Source organism: Leucopleurus acutus (assembly GCF_964270905.1).
Source record: "Leucopleurus acutus genome assembly, chromosome: 15".
In the NCBI taxonomy this organism is placed as follows: domain Eukaryota; kingdom Metazoa; phylum Chordata; class Mammalia; order Artiodactyla; family Delphinidae; genus Leucopleurus; species Leucopleurus acutus.
In genome coordinates, this window is record NC_139157.1 from 13,854,452 (window position 1) to 13,875,071 (window position 20,620).

Below are 20,620 nucleotides of genomic sequence, written 5' to 3' on the forward strand. Positions count from 1 at the left end.
TGCATACTGATTTGTGTCCAGTTGTCAGATCTTGAAATTAAGAGGAAATGTATCATGTGGTAATGTAGCTGTTTCAATGATTCATGTAGGATATTGAGCAGAGGGTGCCTGTGATGGATGCCCAGTATAAGATGATTACAAAGACAGCACACCTCATTAGCAAAGAGATCTCCCAAGAAGAAGCTAACGAAATGTTTGCAACCATGTCTGGGCTCAAAGAGCAGCTAACCAAGGTGGGAAAATATTTTCAAGCATGACACTCTATGCAGGACCAACACTGCCTCCAGCTCACCTTACTCGTTCTCTGTCATCGTGGGCAAATCATTTACTTGTTAGCAGATCATGTTTTTATTTCTTATTGGGATCCTTCATCTAGTAACTTTGTCATGAGTTTTAAAAATGAAACTATGGAGCTGATACCAAGCATTACCTTTATTAATTTAGAAGTACTAGTAGCTGTATTTTATAGAAAGATAGGCCTCCTCTGGGAGGACACAGGACCAATTGAAAGCCATAAAACAAAGAGGGAAGCAAGGGGAGAATAGGAAGAAGAAGGGGGAGGAAGACATCACATATTTAAATGAGAAAGAATTCCCGAATACCTTTTATTGAGATGTATTTGACATACGTCCACTCTAAGATTATTTATGGTATTTTTCGCTTACACAACCACAATGCAGTGAAAATTCTCCCTCTTCATCTCACAGAGCTACCTTGGATTCAAGATATATACATTTATGCCACTTCTGTGCAGGAAGCTCAGTGAATATCAAGCACTAGCCATAAGCCTTTTCTGTTCTATTGAGGGATTTTCCTTAAGAGTTTGGAAGTTTCACTGGGATTTTTTATCTGTCTGAAGTTGAATTTTATGAAGATGATACTGTGGCAGAGTCCACTTAGATTTTGTAATTAATATCTGGTAAAAGAAAGGAGTGATTATATAAGTGAATGGAAAAATTTCATAATGAAGAATTGGACAACAAAGGAAAAAATAGCAGAAAACCCTGTTAATTAGGAGAGGAAAGGTAGAAAGAGAATAGCCAATATGAAACCAGCTGTGGAGAATTAATGAAAGAGAGGAATAAGTGAGATAGATGAAAATAAGAAGAATCATGGCCATGAAAGATAAGAAAATTTTGTCCAACTGGTATATAGTAGAATGGCAATTTTAAATTCTTTCAAGCAATCAAGTTAAGATTATTTATAAAGATTGGGTACAACTTGAAGTCAACAACTTGTAACCTTCAAGCAGCCTTTAGAGCCCTGTCTTGGGCTAGCACATCTTAGCCTAGGTCGGGTTTAGTGATTTACGGAAACTTCTGAGAAAGCAAAGTACTCTTTTAGACACACGTGAGTCATCATGCTTTCTTAATTGCTGCGTTAGACGTAGCATCTTGGTGCGTTTCCTGTTGTATCCAGGGAAGACTTCTAAAGCGCACTGATTTTTATACATGTCAGCAGATTCTCTTTATTTTGTTCAGTAATTTTAGCTGAGCCTTGTGGCGATAGGACAGGAGCGTTCTTTAGATGATTTTCTCCTTCAGGCAGTGCATCCAAGAGCATGAGAATAATTATAATGTAAGGAAAAGGACAAATGGTCTACTAGTGAGTACTTAATTTCCTTTCTTGGTTTCCAAAAGTAATGCTTTGGGAGAAACTCTAAATAAAATGAGGGGGACGGGAAGTTCTTGCAGGATCGTATGAGGTGCTGGATTCCGACATAAATGTGACTTTATGGAGATCTTCATCTCCAGGAGCTCATCATGAAGATAAAGACAATGCAGGTGTATAAACGAACAGCATTTTTTTAAGACAAGTAACAGATGACGGCTGGGCCAGTTCAGACTAGAGAGACGTGTTCTTGCGTGAGAACCTTTGTGAATAAGTTTGTATATGACATGAGCGCTTGTCGTGAGTGGGATGTTGATAGGGGAAGAGTAGCAACGTGTGGAGCTAGGAGGAGGTTAGGAAAGCACAGGACCTCTCTGGGAAGAATGAGTCAACACGTTTGTAAGTTTGTCTACGGTTAAGGTATCAGGTAGTACTTGAAAATAAAGTTGGAAGATACAAGTTGGTCTAGATAATGTAATTCATGACTGTCTTAGGTCAGCTTCTGAGGCCAGAGGGAAGATGGGTTTCAGAGTTTATGAAGTGGAATTTGATGCCATCTGGCTCACCAGCATCATTTAGATGAGCAAGTGCTATCCAGATGGATGATTTAGATGAATTTTCATGAGAAAACTCCATAGCATTTACTTGTCTCAGTGGTATAGCAGTAGTATTTTTTTTTACATCAAAATTTAATAATACACAGGAAATATTAAAGAATGTCACTGGAGCTCTGTAAGCCCAAAATGACCCTATCCTGAAGAAAACATCCCTGAGAGCTGTGGTCCTTAATGGCCTTTAATGGAATTTTTGTCTTTGCAATTTTAAAGGTCAAAGACTGTTACTCTCCACTCCTTTATGAGTCCCAGCAGCTGCTGTTACCGTTGGAAGAATTAGAAAAGCAGATGACGGTCTTTTATGACTCACTTGGGAAAATCGATGAAATTATGACAGTTCTTGAGCACGAGGCACAATCAAGTGCTCTTTTTAAACAGAAACGTCAGGTAAGGAAAAGTCCCCTTCAGGAGATGGAGTTAATTTAATGCGTGTGTGATAACACTGAGGTGCATATAAGGATAGAAGTTCAGTGACAGGACAAGAAACCTTTTTCTAGACTAGTACTGGCAACTCAAAACAAAAACACATGTCTAAAGATGAAAACCCTATCCACCATAGATAAAATAAAAATTTTATATCTCTCTCCATACTTATATATAGGTATATTTATATAGATAAAAATTTTACAGATAGATTTTAAATTGTATCTATTTAGCTATATAAAAAAATAAATAATTGCATTCCATTTCTAGCCAGTATCTATCATTTGTGTCTTACGAGATCTTTTCTTGCCACTAGGACTAAAAGGCAATATCCTCATAAAATTGACCTCATAAAAATGACCATAAAATTCTGGAAATATATTTGGAGTACTAATCATTTTTCTTTGTCTTATTTTTAGTAAGCAGATCTGTATGCAGAACAGCCTCCTACTGAGTGTGCAGTTAATTCACTTATTTAGTTGGTTTATTATAAATCAACTTATGCATCAGAGGAGGGTGAAACTGATGGGTAAAAGGTTTGCCACCGTTGTCATCGAAATAGATTCATGGAAGGGAGGCAGTGTCACTTAGCAGAAAGAGCAGAGAGTATCTGACGTGAGTCAGACAGGTATTCAGATCTGATACAGCAAATTACAAAGCCTTGATTAGCTTTATTTCCTCACCTTAAAATGGGGGTGGTAGTACCTAAGTCGAGAACTTCTCGTGGAGGTTACATTAGATATTCTATGATGTGACTAACCCATTAGAGCACATACTCTATAACCGGTGGCAACTAATATTTATTATTATTATTATTAATGGTAAGCCAAAATGATTATACCACCAAGCCCTATTTTAATGGGTTCTCATTACATTGGATAAAAATTGTTTTTCATTTTGAAGTCACAGTGCCATTTCTTACGTTCCCAAATTGCTATAAGTTGCCGTCAAAGAATCCTTCTATGATTAAAATTGTATTTGATATATTAATAATAATATTAATAATACTTAATAAGAGTTTGCTAACATATGTTACTCTTTTATCTCCTAAATCTTCAAAAGGAAAAAGTGAGTCCTTGCTCTGTTTTCCCAAAACAAAACAGAAACCTTGCTCTTAATATTTGCATCCAAGTTACCCAAACTGGTATCCAAATAACCAGTTTGAAATACTTTTTCAAAGCAATTAAGGATGTTGAAGTGCAAATGGTGTGAATTCAAGTCAAAAAATGACTGCTTGGCTGAGCTGAATAGCTTCCATGCTGTCTAGCAAATTGCCAGGATCCTGTTACAATCAGAGATGGAAGGGCCTGTGAGTCACCATTGCTTCTCATCTGCAAATGTGTGACAATTGCCAAGTCTTCCCAGGCCCTTTGGTCTGCTGCCTTTTTTGTTAGGATCTGGGGTCCACCATTTTATTAATGAGGTTGATAGCTTTTGAACCTTAGGAATTCAAATGTTGTGTATTTTAGGGTACAGAATGATTTATAATCTGCTGCGTCTGACTTTCAGTAAAGTATTTATAATGTGCATTGGTATTAAATTTATTGAGTCAGATTATAACCTGTTGTGTAGATTGATTTCATAATTGTCCTTTCAATAAATTATGGGCCTATTAGTTGGAGGAATGCAGGTACTAGGCAGATAGCAATTTTGATGCTCTGTCATCCTCCGGATGTTATTAAGATGGGCATGAAATGTAAAAAAATTCAGAAAACTCAATGTGACATTTAAATGCCTCGTGTAAAAAGCACTGACTTCAGTGACTGCTTAAAATTGTGCTCTTCTGAAAAGCAATACTTCTCTGTACTTTCGATTTCACTTACTGCTGATTAAAAGCCTGAAAGCTGTATAGTGCAGTTCTTATTGTTTTGTAATGGTTACTCTCTTTCTTTCTTGCCCTTTTAAATACTACTGTTGTGGGTTTCCTTTCCCTGTAGGAACTGTTAGCTTGTCAAGAAAGCTGTAAGAAAGCCATGACCCAAGTTGAGAAAGGCAGTCATAGTGTTCAGAAGTTTGTGACTTTGAGCAACGTACTAAAGCATTTTGATCAGACAAAGCTACAGAGAAAGATTGCAGATGGGCACGTTGCTTTTCAGGTAAGTTCTCTGCCTGCTTTAGAGATGAGAGCTAGGGAAAATTCCAAGAAGGAGGACATGTAATCATCGCGTTTCATGTCTTCACTCTTGGTAAATGCTTCATCTACTGGTGTTTGGAAACCAATAATTTTACTTCTGCTTTCTCTAATATTAATTAATATTTAAGAGGGTTGATTATTCTCATCATAATGAAATGTACTCTTTCCAAGTGTTTTTTGAAAGACACAGTACTCTTTCACAAAATGATATTTTCAATAATGAGAGATCAGTATCCCATTATGATTATTTTTTCAATCAAGAATATGGTAAAGAGAACTGGAGATTGGAAGAAACATGTGGAAACCAACAGCCGCTTGATGAAGAAGTTTGAGGAGTCTCGAGCAGAGTTGGAGAAGGTGCTGAGGATCGCTCAGGAGGGCATGGAGGAAAAGGGGGATCCAGAAGACCTCCTGAAGAGACACACCGTGAGTGCATCCCGTGCGGGCCCTTGACCTAGAGGCATGGGCAGACCATCTTGGAGGAAAAATAAAAAGAGCATAAAGATCTAATACAGAGAAGGAGAGAGAGAAAGAGAGAGACAGAGAGAGAGAGTGGGAAGAAGAAGACAGAGGATGAGGAAGAGGTGGGGGGGAAAGAGGAGGGGGGAGGGGAGGGGGGAGAAATGAGTTAGGAAGGAAGAAACTTTTTACATATGAGACCCACAGAAATGGCAGCAAAAAGAACCTCAAGAGCAGTTGATGAGCTGCCTTATAATTGGCCATTCTTAAGCCCCTGGGGTAGTAGAGAATCACGGGATAAATAATTCAGGCTCTCCAAACTACTAATTCATTATTTAACTGAAAAACTCTTTCATAACTAACGTATTCTTTTTAAGAGATAACTTTAGGTGGATGGCTATGTCTTTGTGCTCATTTCATAAATCTACCGTATCACAGTATAACCATGTCACTTGAAATTCAGTAGCTGATCTACAACTTGACCCAGTATTGTGAAGCCATCTCCTTGTTAATCATACTCATTTAAATCATGTCAGTATTGCAGGTATGAGTAATCTGTTAAATGGTGTATGGAGATGATGGGCCCTCTGAGAACATATATTTTGAGTTACGTTTCCTGAAATTTCAGTGGATATTTGTATAAAACACACTCTCAAAGGACGAGTGCAATGTATTTGTGATGTGGCTGACTGGATTTAGGGTTAAGGTCTGTGACCATCCAACATCTCGTTCAAGTTTATACACCTCTACTGTGCGGTACTTTCTTTTGAATCACTGTTGTTTCAAAATATCTCTGCCCACATAATCCTGAGACTTTGTGAGACTTAGTCATGTGACTTTGTGAGACTTAGTCATGTGTATTTGTGCACATGTTGTATCTGTCTGCTTGTGTAAAAAATACACAGGCTGGGTGGCTTAAGCAACAGGGATTTATTTTCTCAGTTCTGTAAACTAGAAGTCTATGATTAGGGTACTAGCCTGGCTGTGTTCTGGTGAGGATTCTTCCTTATGTGCAGATGGTCACCTTCTCGCTGTGTCCTCACATGGCAGAGAGTAAGATTTTTAATGCCTCTCCTTATAAGGGCACTAATTCCTTCATGAGGGACCCATCTTCATGACCTCATCTAAACCTAATCACCTCCCCAAGGTCCCACCTTCAAATATCATTACCTTGCAGGTTAGGGCTTCGACATGTGAATTTGGTGGGACGGGATGGTGGCGGGGGGGGGGGGGCAACACAATTCAGTCCACAGCATGTGTGCTCATGTGTGTGCTTGGTGTGAACACAGAAATGGCTCATAATGAACCAGCAAGGTCTGGAACACGTTGCCATTAGGGAGTGAGGAGGGATTGTGAGGATTAGTCCTGGCTTCTACTCAGCTCTTCTTTTACCAGAGAGGAACGAAAACTCTATCACTGTGGGATCAAGGTTTTAAGATCTCTCATTGGCTTTCTAGAATATTCTACCAAATGTGAAAACTGCAAAGATTTTTTTCTAAAACATGAAAAGCCCTAGTTGAATCAGATATGGTGATTTCTGACTCATAACTGTAGATAATTATAGTTAGTTCCTGAAAGAAAAATGGTAGTTGCCCAGAAGGTTTGAAGAGGGCAGCAGCTGGCTAAGAGGCTTGTTTAGCGGTGTGACTCCTTCACCGTCTAGTGTCTGACACTGCCTTTATCTGCCCAACACTCTTGACCCCTTTCCCCCTCTCCACGCCAGGAGTTTTTCAGTCAGCTGGATCAGAGGGTGCTCAACGCTTTCCTGAAAGCTTGTGACGAGCTCACCGACATTCTCCCTGAGCAGGAGCAACAGGGCCTGCAGGAAGCCGTTAGAAAGCTCCACAAACAGTGGAAGGTGAGTCAGGACAACATGGGGGTGTCGTGTGTCTTGGATGATGGGCGAGAGCGTGAGGGTGTGAAGGTTCAATTGTCAGAGAAATTTAGATATCAGGGAAAGTTGTCATAGTTACTTTTCCCATTGAAAAAGCTGAACTTGAATAAAACAGGATAAAATATGATAGAATTTTGTTATTCCTATTTTTAAGTAGCATCAGTTTTATCATAGTACTTACGAGTATTCTTTTTCTTTTCCTGATTATTTTTGGGGGCAGGAACATCAAGGTGTTTAACTTTTTCAGCAACATTTCTTAAACTCTTCCCATCCTAGTTATGTTAGGTATGCTCCTGAAATTACAAGAAATATTTCTCATTTCAGTAGCATACCTAACATAATATCTACATTGTATATAAGTATATGTAATTGAAGTTTTCAAGGATTTTGCCATCTGGTTTAGCTTGTTATGATTTGAAACATATAAATAAAAACATTGATGTTAAGGATTCAATGATGAACAAAGCATATTCCTTTTCCCCCAGAGAGTTTAGATTCCAGTAAGGGAGATGATTAGTTGCAAAATAATAAAAGTATAATATATAATAAGTCCCCCAAAATATATTGTGTAGGCAATATATTGATGAAAGCTTTGAAACAGAGAAGTGGGTCCACATGGAGAGCAGAAAACAATGAAGCAGATAATTAGTTTTGAGCTAAGACCTTAAAGAAGCAACAGATCTGGGGGCGATGGGGACAAAGAAAGAAAGCCGGAGGGTGTGCGAGTGGGGACGCAGGGATCCACGGGGTTCAGCCTGACTGGAGTGTCGTGCGCGGGGCCTGTCCGTGGAAGCCGACTTGAGAATCTGCATGTCAGGGGAAGCAGCTGCAGGAGAACAGAGACCCTTTGAAGGTGTCGTCCTTGAGGCGGACTGGAGGAAGCTGCTCGAGCAGCAGGTTCACAGTGCTGCTGTGAGGGAGTATTGAGCGGTGAATCTCATATGTACTAGAGGAAGGAGTCACGGGGTTCAGAAGATAGGCGGCTGGAACACTCTCTATCAGGTCGTGTTATTGATACTTTCTGGATTTTTTTTTTAACTTTTTTTATTTTGGCTGTGTTGGGTCTTCATTGCTGCACACGGGCTTTCTCTAGTTGTGGCGAGCGGGGGCTACTCTTGGTGGTGGCGCGCGGGCTTCTCATTGAGGTGGCTTCTCTCATTGCGGAGCACGGGCTGTAGAGTGCAGGCTCAGTAGTTGTGGCTCGCGGGCTCTAGAGTGCAGGCTCAGTAGTTGTGGTGCACGGGCTTAGTTGCTCTGTGGCATGTGAGATCTTCCGGGACCAGGGATCGAACTCCTGTCCCCTGCATTGGCAGGTGGATTCTTAACCACTGCGCCACCAGGGAAGTCCCCGGATTTCTTTTTTTTAATCTCATTAATGTAGACTAAAAAATCAGTCCTTTGCACAGGAAAAACACAGTTAAAGAAATCCTTTTTTAAAAAATAACAAGGACCTACTGTATAGCACAGGGAACTATAATCAATATTTTATAATAAACTATAAGGTAAAAAAATCTGAAAAAAAGAGATATATATGTATGTATAACTGAATCACTTTGCTGTACACCTGAAACTAACACAATGTTGTAAATCAACTCTGCTTCAATAAAAATTAAAAGAAAGAAATACCTTTTTACTTGCTCAATTTGAAAATTAAAAATATAAGATGCCTAAAGAAATCCAGGCTTTTTAAGATGTTTTTGCAGCCTAATATTATCATATATGTACTATGGAATAGGGACTATAATTGAAGGCTGTATTTTACTTTACATACACACACACTTTTAAGCTCTCTAGGATATAATCTGTCCTATTCTTTCCAAAGCCCTAACTCGTTTTTCTCATCAGTTATCTCAGTGTTTTATTTTAAAGATACTCTTTTAAATCCATAGGAGACAGGTTGGCTAAAATTAAATTGTAGGACTAAAGGTAACGATGAAGCTTATGTTTGTATCAAAGAAGAATGTAAAAAGTTTCACGTTGTTCGCGTGCTGGCTTGCTCGTTTTCTCAGTGTATGCTCCGAGGAAAAGAAGACATGGCAGGTGGTCGGAGCTGTGGGCTGCTTAATCCTGGCTTTTTCACTGATTCTGTTTCCTTGAGTTCCTTCCCTTGTGTAGTGAGTATAATATCTGTCCTTCCTACCTCACAGGGCTGTTGAGAAAATTTAAAGGGACACATGCTAGGAAGAGGGTATGTGGAATCAGTGTGTGATTTAAATTTAGATTCACATCGAGTTTTTCTACTTAACCCTGAGCCTCAGTGGTCTAATCTTTAAAATAGGAACATTAACACCGTGTGGGGCTGTTGTTAAAGTTAAGCAGAATAATCACTGTGGAAACACTCAACTAACAGCAGGCTGAAAAGATTTTCTGTGGTCCTGGTACTTGGAAAAATACAAAGCACAGCAGCCCGATGGAGACAATAGGTATTAAATCATATTGGTCCTAAAGGGACTATTTCAGGTTTCCTGCCACTTCAGTTGGAAATGTACAGAAATGGTATCTTATCTTTCGGAATCGTCCCATGGCATGTAGGATCTTCAAGGAGAAGCTCCATATCATTTGCTTCACCTGAAGATCGAGGTGGAGAAGAACATGTTTTTAGCGTCTGTAGAAGAATGCAGAGCTGAGCTGGACCGAGAGACCAAGCTGGTGCCCCAGGAAGGCAGCGAAAAGATCATCAAAGAGCACAGGGTACGTCCCACACACCTGAGTGCAGCCCCTCGAAGTCACAATGTTCCTTCAAGCATAGACCTGATACTTTCATTTGGGTCTGAAAACACTCAATAGCTTAATTACTTTATACTGCTAGACTAGATGAGTATCTGCTATGAAAATGTGAAAGTCTTGTGTGGATTCTCACAGGGATTATAAAAACGTTTATTGCTCATTAGATCTTCTTCAGTGACAAGGGTCCTCATCACCTCTGTGAGAAAAGGTTACAGCTTATTGAAGACCTGTGTCTGAAACTCCCAGTCCGGGACGCTGTACGGAACACGCCTGAGACCTGTCACGTGACACTCAAGGAGCTCAGAGCTGCCATTGACAGCACCTACGCGAAGCTGGTGGAAGACCCAGACAAGTGGAAGGACTACACCAGCAGGTAGTCTTGGGGTTGTTCCCAGAGAAGGATGTAGTCTTTCCTAATTCCGTTAATTCAAACATCTTTGCAAAACAAGCCATGATGTATGTTTCATCTCACGCAAGAAAGATAATCAGATGGTACAATTGTGTTCATGCTCTGATACAGAAATGCCTCATTTAATTTAAAGAATGAGTTTCAGTCAGAAACAGGGTGAAGCACTTTACTTCCAAGTGTCCCAGATGTTGCCTCTTTGAAGCAGAATTAGGCAATCCCTTTCTCCCCGATCTCCTCACATCCCTCAAAAGGGACATCTGCCTCTTTGGGTTTCTGTCTCACTCAGGTGGAGACACGTAAGGCCAGACCTCAGGTGGTACCTTCCTCACTCGCAGGTGCCCAGGCTCTAGGACACACCCTCCTCCACCGCCGAGGTCCATCCGCTCTGCCTTCTCGTTCCTTCAAGCGCCTGAGCACAGGGGCAGCCATTCCTGTGGAAGGAACCATTGCTGGGAAATTTGTTAATCAGTTTGCTAATCAGTCGAATGAAATCTGTTAACCAATTTTCTAATCAGTTGATTGTTAAATTTCCATAAATAAATTCAAAATAGAAAATGTATTCTAACCATGGGGATATTTTCTCCCTTTAATAAGAAAATACCTGTGTTTTTTCAGAATTTCTGAGTTCTCCTCTTGGATATCTGCAAAGGAGACCCAGTTGAAGGGGATTAAGAACAAGGCCATCGATACTGCCAACAACGGAGAGGTTAAATGTGCTGTAGAGGTAAGTTCTGGGCCATTTTTTGTTATTAGAAAATATCCATGAATAAAAAAATAATGATAACAGTCTAACTGACGTTTTCTTTCTATAAAGAAATTAACTTCCTGAAAATTGTGTTAAAATAAGTTTTCTCCTGGTACTGTGGAGAACTGCAGGGTTTTTTTTCTATGGAATCATGTTAGCTTTGAGATTTAGTCATGCTCAGTGGTGCCTCTAATGCATCGTTAGCTAATGGGGAACCCTGAGAGGAAAATTGCATGCATGGGTGTACAACACAGCAGAGATTTAAGAACTGTCATAGAAAACAAGAACCCTATAGGTTTTTATACATTCTCAGCTACTCAAAAGACAGGTTATAGAAAATCAGGGAATTGGGCAAGGTCTCTAAGCATCATTTCTATGTCACTTTCAGCCTGGATTGGGTCAGCCTCTGTGAGCATGAGTACCACCTGATAAACCCAGCCAGGGCAGCAGAACCTCAGGCCTGATAAACCCAGCCGGGGCAGCAGAACCTCAGGCCCGAACCCAGCCAGGGCAGCAGAACCTCAGGCCTGAACCCAGTTTGCATTCTGTGAATGGCACACAGCAATCCTCTCGCTCTTGGGTTGGCTCTTGGTTTTGTAGACACATGCTATGGTGAACATTCTTTATCTTTCAGCATTTTGCACCCTTGCAAGTCACAGAGTTGCTGTTAATGAGAATTTATTTCCTTTCTATTCCTATCCTCTGATTTCCATTTTTTCCTATTAAATTTATAATCCCCTTAAATGCTAAAGGTACTCAACGATATCATGCTACACCTGTAGAAGCATATTTATATTTGCTATTGGTTGCTGTTATAGTACCAAAACAATTCACATCTTAGAATGAAGAAATCACTTGCTTCTAAAACCAACCATTTTCCTCCATATGCATTTGCCCTGTAAGACCCTCTTGTAGCAGTTGGAGGCCCACTGCTCTCATCTACCCAAAGCTGGTGTAGGAGGGAGAGCCTGCCCCAGTCACCATTGCCCTGGTCCCTAGACCTACAAGGGCTGCGGCCCAGAGTCTTTCTGGCATCGTCTTGGCCAGTCAACTCTCCCTTCCTGGATTACAGCTGAGCTGCTGTCTGTGCTGCTTTCTGTCTAGGGTATTAACTTCCAAAAATTAACCAAAATGAGGCATAAAATATGAGTTAATGAAGTTAAAATAAATCTTTAGGGCATCTGTTATAATATTCAACAAGTAAATTCTTCAACAAGAGAAATCCACTAATTTAAAAAAGGACGCTTTCTTTTTTTTTTTCTTCAAAAAAATACTACGTTCCTTCCAGCTCACAGAAAATAAGGTGACAAAGTATAAAATTCCCAATTTCACATATTCTTCTACAGTACTTTTAGAAGCATCTTTGTTGTGATCAAGGAAATATATAGACATCTAATTTTGGAGGTAATTTTTTGGCACAGAGAGTACTGATTTTACACATTGGGTATTGGAGTTGGGGAAACATTTCTTTCTAGCACTTGTAGACTTTGTTAAAGATGTGAACAAAAAGTGAAATAAGCAGGCATTCTCTTGGTGAGTGAATGCCTGGCTCTCCTACCTCCACCTTACAAACCTTCTTAGGTTGAGTACTTTCTTGCTGGAAAGTTATGATTCACAGTTGTATTTTGTACATCAAAGGTGTTCTTTCATTCCAGGAGATCAGAAATGGTGTTACCAAAAAAGGCGAGACTCTCAGCTGGCTGAAATCCAGGCTTAAAATTTTGATTGAAGTCTCTTCTGAGAATGAAGCCCAAAAGCAAGGAGATGAGCTGGCAAAATTATCTAGTTCCTTCAAGGCTCTTGGGACTTTGTTGTCAGAGGTAAAGCATTTACTCATCCTCTAAATGGACAGCTCGGGGTGAAGAATCTGGAAGGTTCCTTTGGGTTGCAGTTTAACAAGTAATTTTATAAAGAATGTGTAGTTTAAACAGAATAGCTCAGGTACTTATGCATATGAAGATTGGTGGGGAAGATGGGCAGGATGTTTGCTTTATGGTCTGCGACGTTATTGGATGTTAGTTCAGGTTAACTATCTATATTTAAAGTACAAAGCTTATAGATCCACACTTTGACTCTTACTAAAAGCATTCTCTCATGGTCAGTGTAAGGTTAAGAACCCAGGCTTGAGAGTCAAACGATCCCAGTTCTAGAGCTTAACTCTGATACCCCATTTCCTCCGTAACCATGAGCTTGTCATTTAACATCTCTGGACCTTGATTTATGTACTTGTAAAACAGGGCTAAAAATACTTACCCAAAAGGTGGTGTCAAGAATTGAATGCAATGATGTATGTAAAGCACTTAGTACAGTGCCTGGAACACAGTAAATAACTGATAGCTAGTAATAATAAAATATTCATGTTGAGTCAGCAGGCCAGTGAAGTCTCTTTCGGGCAAGATCTACTCATTTTAAACTTGATATACATTTCAACGTTTATAGTCCTTTGTAGATTATACAAACCCATCTACTCCATTTCTAGTAGGGCCACGTCTACCCTTGAAAGAATATTTTTACTGACCAGGTTATCTTACGAATCTGATGAGTTTGTACATGGGAAGATAATGTAAGAATGTAAAGTATAATAAATAGTTATCAGGATTTCTTGAAATCATTTATAAACTAGCATGGAAAAATGATCACTTGGACGACAAAGTTCCCTGATTCTGAAAGATCTGAAATTCTCTACAGAAAATTAGATGTCCCTAATCTAACAGTTTGATCGATTGATTTTTCATGAAAATCTAGGTTGAAAAGATGTTAAGCAACTTTGGAGACTGTGTCCGGTACAAAGAAATAGTTAAGAGTTCCCTTGAAGAGTTAATGACTGGCTCTAAGGAAGTCCAGGAAGAAGCTGAGAAGATCTTGGACACTGAAAATTTGTTTGAAGCACAGCAACTACTCTTTCATCACCAGGTAGGATGCCTGTTTACCTCAGTGCATTTAGGCAAAGTTGTTTAGTTACTGAGAACCAGAGAGATGGAGAGGAAGTCTATCCACTGACTGGAGGGGGGAAGATGGGGAGCTTGGGAGGCAACTCAGATGAATAGTTAAAAGAACTTGGCACTTCTGTCCGCTCTGTTAAACACTAAATATTTTAGAACATCTTGCAAGATAAATTCTCAGCCAGAGCGATTTGATGATACCAAAAAGTTTGAGGAATATTGTGGAAGAAAAGTTGATTTTGCTATGAAAACCTTCATAAAATTGTCCTTTGCTAAATTGCTGAATTGTCCTTTTCATAACAGAGAAGGAAAGCATAAACAAACTATTTCATATTTGAGATCGCTGTTCTTTTATTATGTTGCAATCTTTGCTCTTCAATTTACAACTTTGAATACATCCTGGTTTGGGAAATTATAAATTAACATGTACCAGTCCTTTCTGAACAGTGTGCTCCTACAAAGGATTAGAACCGGAACTAAAGAAATTCTGGTACATATATTGATAATTAACAGTTTTAATCAGCTTTACTTGTCAAACTCAACATAAGTGGAAGTATGATTTTCAAATTAATCTAATGACAGAATTTTAGCTAAATTAATATGTAAGAAAATGTTAGCTAATTTTATATGTAATAATATATCAAAATGGAAGTTGCATTAAAAGTATGTATAAAACAGCAGCCTTTAGGCTTTATAGATTTACTTAGTAATTATAAAAAGGCTGTGAGTCCAAAAGAAAATAATGCTTAGTGTTATATTGTTCTCAATCACTGTAAGTGTTGTTTGGGTTTCAGTTTACTTTAAATCAGAGAAATATGAGATTATAGATATTTACATTAATATTTAAAAACTCTTCACATTTCTTGGACCAGGTGCTTGGCTATATGGGTGTGTTTACTTTGTGAAAATTCATAAGCTGTGTTTTGAGATTTGTGTACCATTCTGTGTGTACATTATACTTCAATAAAAAGTTTATTTTAAAACATATCTTTCCCCAAATATCTCAGACTATTAATCATTCTGAATATACCCTGGAATTAAATCTCTTCATATTAGCATTTTTACAGCATGGATGATTTTAAAAAATTGGAGTTGGGACTTCGTGTTTTTAGGCAGAATATAGTTCTTTAAGGAGAATTATGTCAAATGAATAGTTCTGCCAAATTCCATCTGTAGTATTGCACGAAATATTAAATGTTATCTAAATTAGCACACAATTAAAACACTCTGGCCAAATTAATTATGCTGTTTCCCATTAAAAACATAAAATATTTATAAATGATGCCCATCTTTGATCACTATAGAGCCTTCATTACCATCTTAACTATTCATCCTAAGTTTAAAATGCAGTTTGGGCCCCTGCTGCGGGAGATTGTACCTTTCCGTAACTATTGAAGTGTGGGTGTTTATGTCCCTGCCCGGGTGCTTAGACAGTTAATATTTCTATCCATCTGTTGAACAAATGCTTCCAGCAAAAGACAAAGAGGATCAATGCAAAGAAGAGGGATGTGCAGCAGCAGATCGCACAGGCTCGGCAGGGAGAAGGTGGGCTGCCTGGCCGAGTCCAAGAGGAGCTGCAGAAGCTAGAGAGCACCCTGGACAACGTGGAGCACAGCCGGGAGAAGCAGGAGCGCCGCATCCAGGTAGGAGACCGGAAGTTACGTCATGGCCTGTATTAACTTCTGGGTCACAGGTTACACATGTCCTACTAGCAGGAGCAAAGGTTTATCGTTCCCGCCTCTGAGGCGCCTGCATTCCATTAAACACTTAACATGAGTTATCTCTTTTAATCACAGCATCAGCCTTGTGAGATAGGTACTGTAATTAGCACATTTTCCAAGTGTGGATGCTTAAAAACAAAGAGAGGATTTTCCCTGAAATCACAGAGCAGTGATCAATTGTAAAGCCAGGATTTTTTTTTTTTTTTTTTTTTTTTTTTTTTGCGGTACGCGGGCCTGTCACTGCTGTGGCCTCTCCCGTTGCGGAGCACAGGCTCCGGACCCACAGGCTCAGCGGCCGTGGCTCACGGGCCCAGCCGCTCCGCAGCATGTGGGATCTTCCCAGACCGGGGCACAAACCCGTGTCCCCTGCATCGGCAGGCAGACCCTCAACCACTGCGCCACCAGGGAAGTCCCGTAAAGCCAGGATTTTAATCCACACTTGTCTGAATCCAGAAATTGATGTTGGATTATTTCACTTTTCTGGACAGTCCAGCAGTCACACCTTTATGGTTTGTTGTGTCCTTAACACATTAACTTAAAAAAGTTCTTGGATTTTTTATTTCCCCCTGCTCACCGCCTGCTGCACTTCCTTCTCTCTCTCTCTCTTTCATCCTTCCTTTTTTTTTTTTGAGAGACATTGGGAGGGTTTCTTTCTTTTGTCCCTTATCTACAGTTAAGTAATATCCTAAGTTTCATAGGACTTTACAGAAGATAAAAAAAACTCAGACTCTTCGGCCATACATCCTCTTTTGGTAGATGAATTGAGAGTCAAAAGGGGAATTCTTATAGAAGACATTAAAATCATTTTTATTCTGTGTAATTGTTTGACATTTGAACTGAAAGTTAACTGGAAGTTAATAGCCTGACAAATGAATGGAAATGTGACAATATTTTGTGATACATTCTGATAATTCATAACATCATATGTTATTTATTTTTTCTAATTTAGGTCACATTAAGAAAATGGGAGAGATTTGAAACAAACAAAGAGACAGTGGTCAGATACCTTTTTCAAACAGGTTCCAGCCATGAGCGCTTCTTGAGTTTTAGCAGTTTGGAAAGCTTATCTTCAGAATTGGAACAGACAAAGGTATATTGGCAAGACCACATAGTCCCTTGGTACCCATTATTCCCAAGAAAAACTGTGTTTCATTTCATTACTTATTATAATTATTTAATCAATTTTTATTGTTTACTTATGATTCACTCTTCAACACATTGGTCAGGTTGCTCTGGGGAATGAAAATATAAATAAGATTGAAACATCAAGATGTTTTCATTAAAGTGGGAAATAGTTTGCTAATAGATGGATAAATTTCTAAAACATCTTTCTGAAGTCAGTGATATTTTGAACTGAAACTCGAAGGGCAGGTAAGACATAGAAAAGCAGAGTTTGGGGCAGAAAACCAGCATTCCTGTAATGGGAAACGCCATGAAGTATAAAAGTGTGAGAAATGGGGATTCTCTGCTATAAAGCGGAAAAGGGGAGTGAAGTTGTAAAGGAAAGTTGGGCCACATCACAAAGACTCTTGAATGCCTAAAGCGTTACTCTCTAGGCTACGTGGAACCATTAGAGGTTTGTAAGAAGGAGAGTCACATGAGCAGAGCTGCCCTTTAGGGAGATGAGTTTCTTAAGCAGGTGTAGAACATTGAAAGCGTAGAAGTCTGGAGTCATGGGTTCTAGTTATAAAGTTATTGCATGCGTACATGAATAGGAACATGAATTAGGGTAATGGAGATGGCAATGGAGATATTGGGACAGATGTAAAAGAGACAAAGGGAAGGAAAAAAGCATGATACCCAAGGTTCTGAGCCTGACGGAGACAATGGGAGCGAGACAGGAAATTGGAGTAGCTGTTAATGGGGGAAGATGAACAACTGCGTTTTGAACATATTGAGTCTGATGTCCAGTGGGACATCCAAGAGATAATATTTAGTAGGTGTGCTTGGTAAGCTCAACCCTGTAAGCTCAAACACCTTGGACACTCAGAGCAGACCAGTAAATTTGTGCGAATCATTTAGAGTTGTACAGGCCCCTTTGGTTCCTATTGCATATGTTTGGGGTTTATAGAAAGACTGAATTAGTGTAGAAATGTGTTTGTCAATGTATAAGAAAGAACATTCTTACATCCATCCTTTCATAACCTTTAGCAAGGAAACCCCTGTGCTTCTGTTTTCTCACCAGTAGAAGGCTTCTGTGTCTCTTGTACTGTAAACTTGTCACTACTTCTCCTGTTATTAACTCACTGAGGAGTTGGAAGTTTTATAAGGCCACAGAATCTTTCAATTCTGTATGATTTTCATCAGCCATTTAAATAGAAATTATTTATTTTTAATTTTAATTATTTTACATATTAAAAATGTATCAGGTATCTTTTATAAATACAAACACATATATTGTGTGAATTAACACATGGGTGTTCCTCCTGGGTTCCATCCAGAGTTTCTGATACCCTGCAGCTCCAACTGCTTTGAATTGGTTTGCCAGCTATAGATGAAACAAATGTGGTCTTTTTGTCTTATTTTTAAAATTCTCCTTAGCCAATAACCTTGCATACTTTGGGATTGATTTAATGATGTGAGCTAACAATTATTGAACATACACTATTTGCTGATCTAATCATTTGATGTTTATCATCTTCTTTAATCACCAAAATAATCCTTAGAGATTATTAATTAATTAATTAATTAATAATCCTTAGAGATTATTACCATTATTAATCATGTGGTATAAATGAGGAAATATAAGGTACAAAGTTGTTACTGAATTTATCCAAGATCTCAGGATTACTAACTGGTGAGGTTGGGATGCAAACCCAAGAGGTCTGAGTCTAGAGCTCATAACCTCAGCCTCCATATTATATTTTCATGAAAAAACTGAGTTACTTCACTGATTGTTGATATACACTGCTGCACAAGCATATGCCATCTGGAATAATTGTTCTCTGTTTCTCTGCTTCCTTGACATTGTTAATATAGCCTTCATGCCTGTTGTAACCCTTGAGTAGCTGTGCTGAGGAACTTGAGGGCTTTCTGTCTGCCAGTGTGTGTTTATAGCAATATCATGTTTAATCTTCACAGTATGGCTTTACTGATGAGATGAACATTCAGAGAGTGGTGTGACTCAAGGTCCCACAGCTAGTTTGTGTGTGAAGGTCAGAGCCAAGTTTCAACTCTAGACCTTGTCTGATGCCACAGTCCATTCTTTCCAGCTGCAGCCTGCTGCCACTCATATGTCTTCTTAGGACATAGAGATAAAGCCTTACAACATTATTCTGGTTTTGTTTAATTTGGTTTTTATCAACGTCATTCTGTTCTTCGGATTCCTCTGCATTGTGCTTTCCCCATACGCAGCTCCCACAAAAGGCTCTCAGATTGAATGTATATAAAATAAGCATTTTCAAACATAACTCTACTTTCTCCATGTGTTTTCCTGGGTTCAGGGAAACGCTAGGGGGAAAAAAACACTTTTATGCTTCTTATTTTATTCATGGGGTTCTGCTGTGATGCACAGATTTCACAATTGAATCTACAATGACAGTAAGTTCACATATAGTGATAGTAGATGCTTCTAACCACAGAATTTAATGTTGTGACATTAGTACATACTGTATTTTAGGATACTATAAATCTCTCAACCATAGGAAGATGTACTTACTCATTTTTATTCTTTCAAATTGCAGGGTACTTCTCTGAAGTAATGTTGATCTTTCTATGAGGACGTTAAATCTTTCAAACATGAAGATGAAGTAGTATTATGTAGTAACTATCTTATATGGTGTTATGTAATGATTTTGAGAGATGCTCTGTAGGAAAAGGTGGCTATCAGGAGTCTGACTTTTAAAAATTATTTACACTACTTATTTAGGAGAGAGCAGTTTATGATCAAAATTTGAAGCTCCTCTGATATAATCCAGGAGAAGAAATGAGACCCTAAGTTACTCTTTTTCCACTCAGGATTGTCTCTGGGTTTACCTTTTCTAATTCAGTATTCAATATATTTACCTGACAAAGTTGAGATAACTAAAATTTAGCAGTGCCTCAGATATATGAAATTAATTTTTGAATTAAGGTGATTCACTATTATTGAAAATCAGTGTGTGAACTTTATAAACCATTTTATCCTCAATTTTATGTGAAGGTAGTAAAAAAAAAAATGATAATAGGTATGCCAGAGTGCCGGGCACTTAAAAATGAAATTGCTAATGAAATGTTAACAGTAAACTTTTGAGAAAAGTATTACTATCTGCGTTTTATGTGAAAGAGCCTGAAAAGTAATTTGCCAAAGACGAACAACTAGTAATTAGCAAATCCAGAACCCTAGTCCAGGTTTGAGTAGTTCAAAACTTATCTTCTTTCCCTCATGTAGTATATGGATATATAGTAAACAAGATTTAACAGCATTAAGATCAGTTTATAGCTCTTTTCAGAGAACTAGTTAACAAAATGTTTTTTTAAAGATCAGTGATACTCTGTGTTGACTAAGATATCCTTCAATTAAATAAACAAGTATTTATATTCACTGGCCTAGAAATCTGTTATCTTTATGACTGAAAAAGAAATCACTAATGATCATTGCCCAACTGGCCTGTAATAAACTAACATATGTGTAGACAAGTTAATTACTATAACGTGGCTCAGAATTCTAAACAGAAAACCCAAACCGGGAGACAATGGAGTACACATTTTTTTGAGAATTGTTGGATAACTATGAAAGTAGTTCTCCAACTATGGAGGTCTGGTTGTAGTTTCACTTATATCAAATGAAAATAATTTAACAAAGTGTCTATTTTGGCCATAATGAAAAAAAGTCTGTTTTATTGCTAAGAATATTATATGCCAACATTCTTATATGTTTGAATCTATCGATTTATCTATCCATCTATTCTGGGGGGAGACTACAGTATGTGCAGCTTATTTGAGAGCAGAGTTTAATAGAAG

The 20,620-nt window shown here is 38.6% G+C and overlaps 1 protein-coding gene across 1 annotated transcript in view; it reads left to right on the forward strand.

Annotated features, from left to right (window-relative positions):
* The window catches only part of SYNE1 (spectrin repeat containing nuclear envelope protein 1), a 464,341-nt gene that overhangs the window by 151,427 nt on the left and 292,294 nt on the right, over positions 1-20,620 (forward strand). The window contains exons 20-31 of the mRNA XM_082855887.1: positions 90-233; positions 2,439-2,612; positions 4,586-4,744; positions 5,044-5,208; positions 6,965-7,099; positions 9,668-9,826; positions 10,027-10,235; positions 10,887-10,995; positions 12,672-12,836; positions 13,762-13,929; positions 15,431-15,601; positions 16,629-16,769. Of these exons, the coding sequence (XP_082712013.1) occupies positions 90-233; positions 2,439-2,612; positions 4,586-4,744; positions 5,044-5,208; positions 6,965-7,099; positions 9,668-9,826; positions 10,027-10,235; positions 10,887-10,995; positions 12,672-12,836; positions 13,762-13,929; positions 15,431-15,601; positions 16,629-16,769 (1,899 nt within the window). The remainder of the gene's footprint in view (positions 1-89; positions 234-2,438; positions 2,613-4,585; positions 4,745-5,043; positions 5,209-6,964; positions 7,100-9,667; positions 9,827-10,026; positions 10,236-10,886; positions 10,996-12,671; positions 12,837-13,761; positions 13,930-15,430; positions 15,602-16,628; positions 16,770-20,620) is intronic.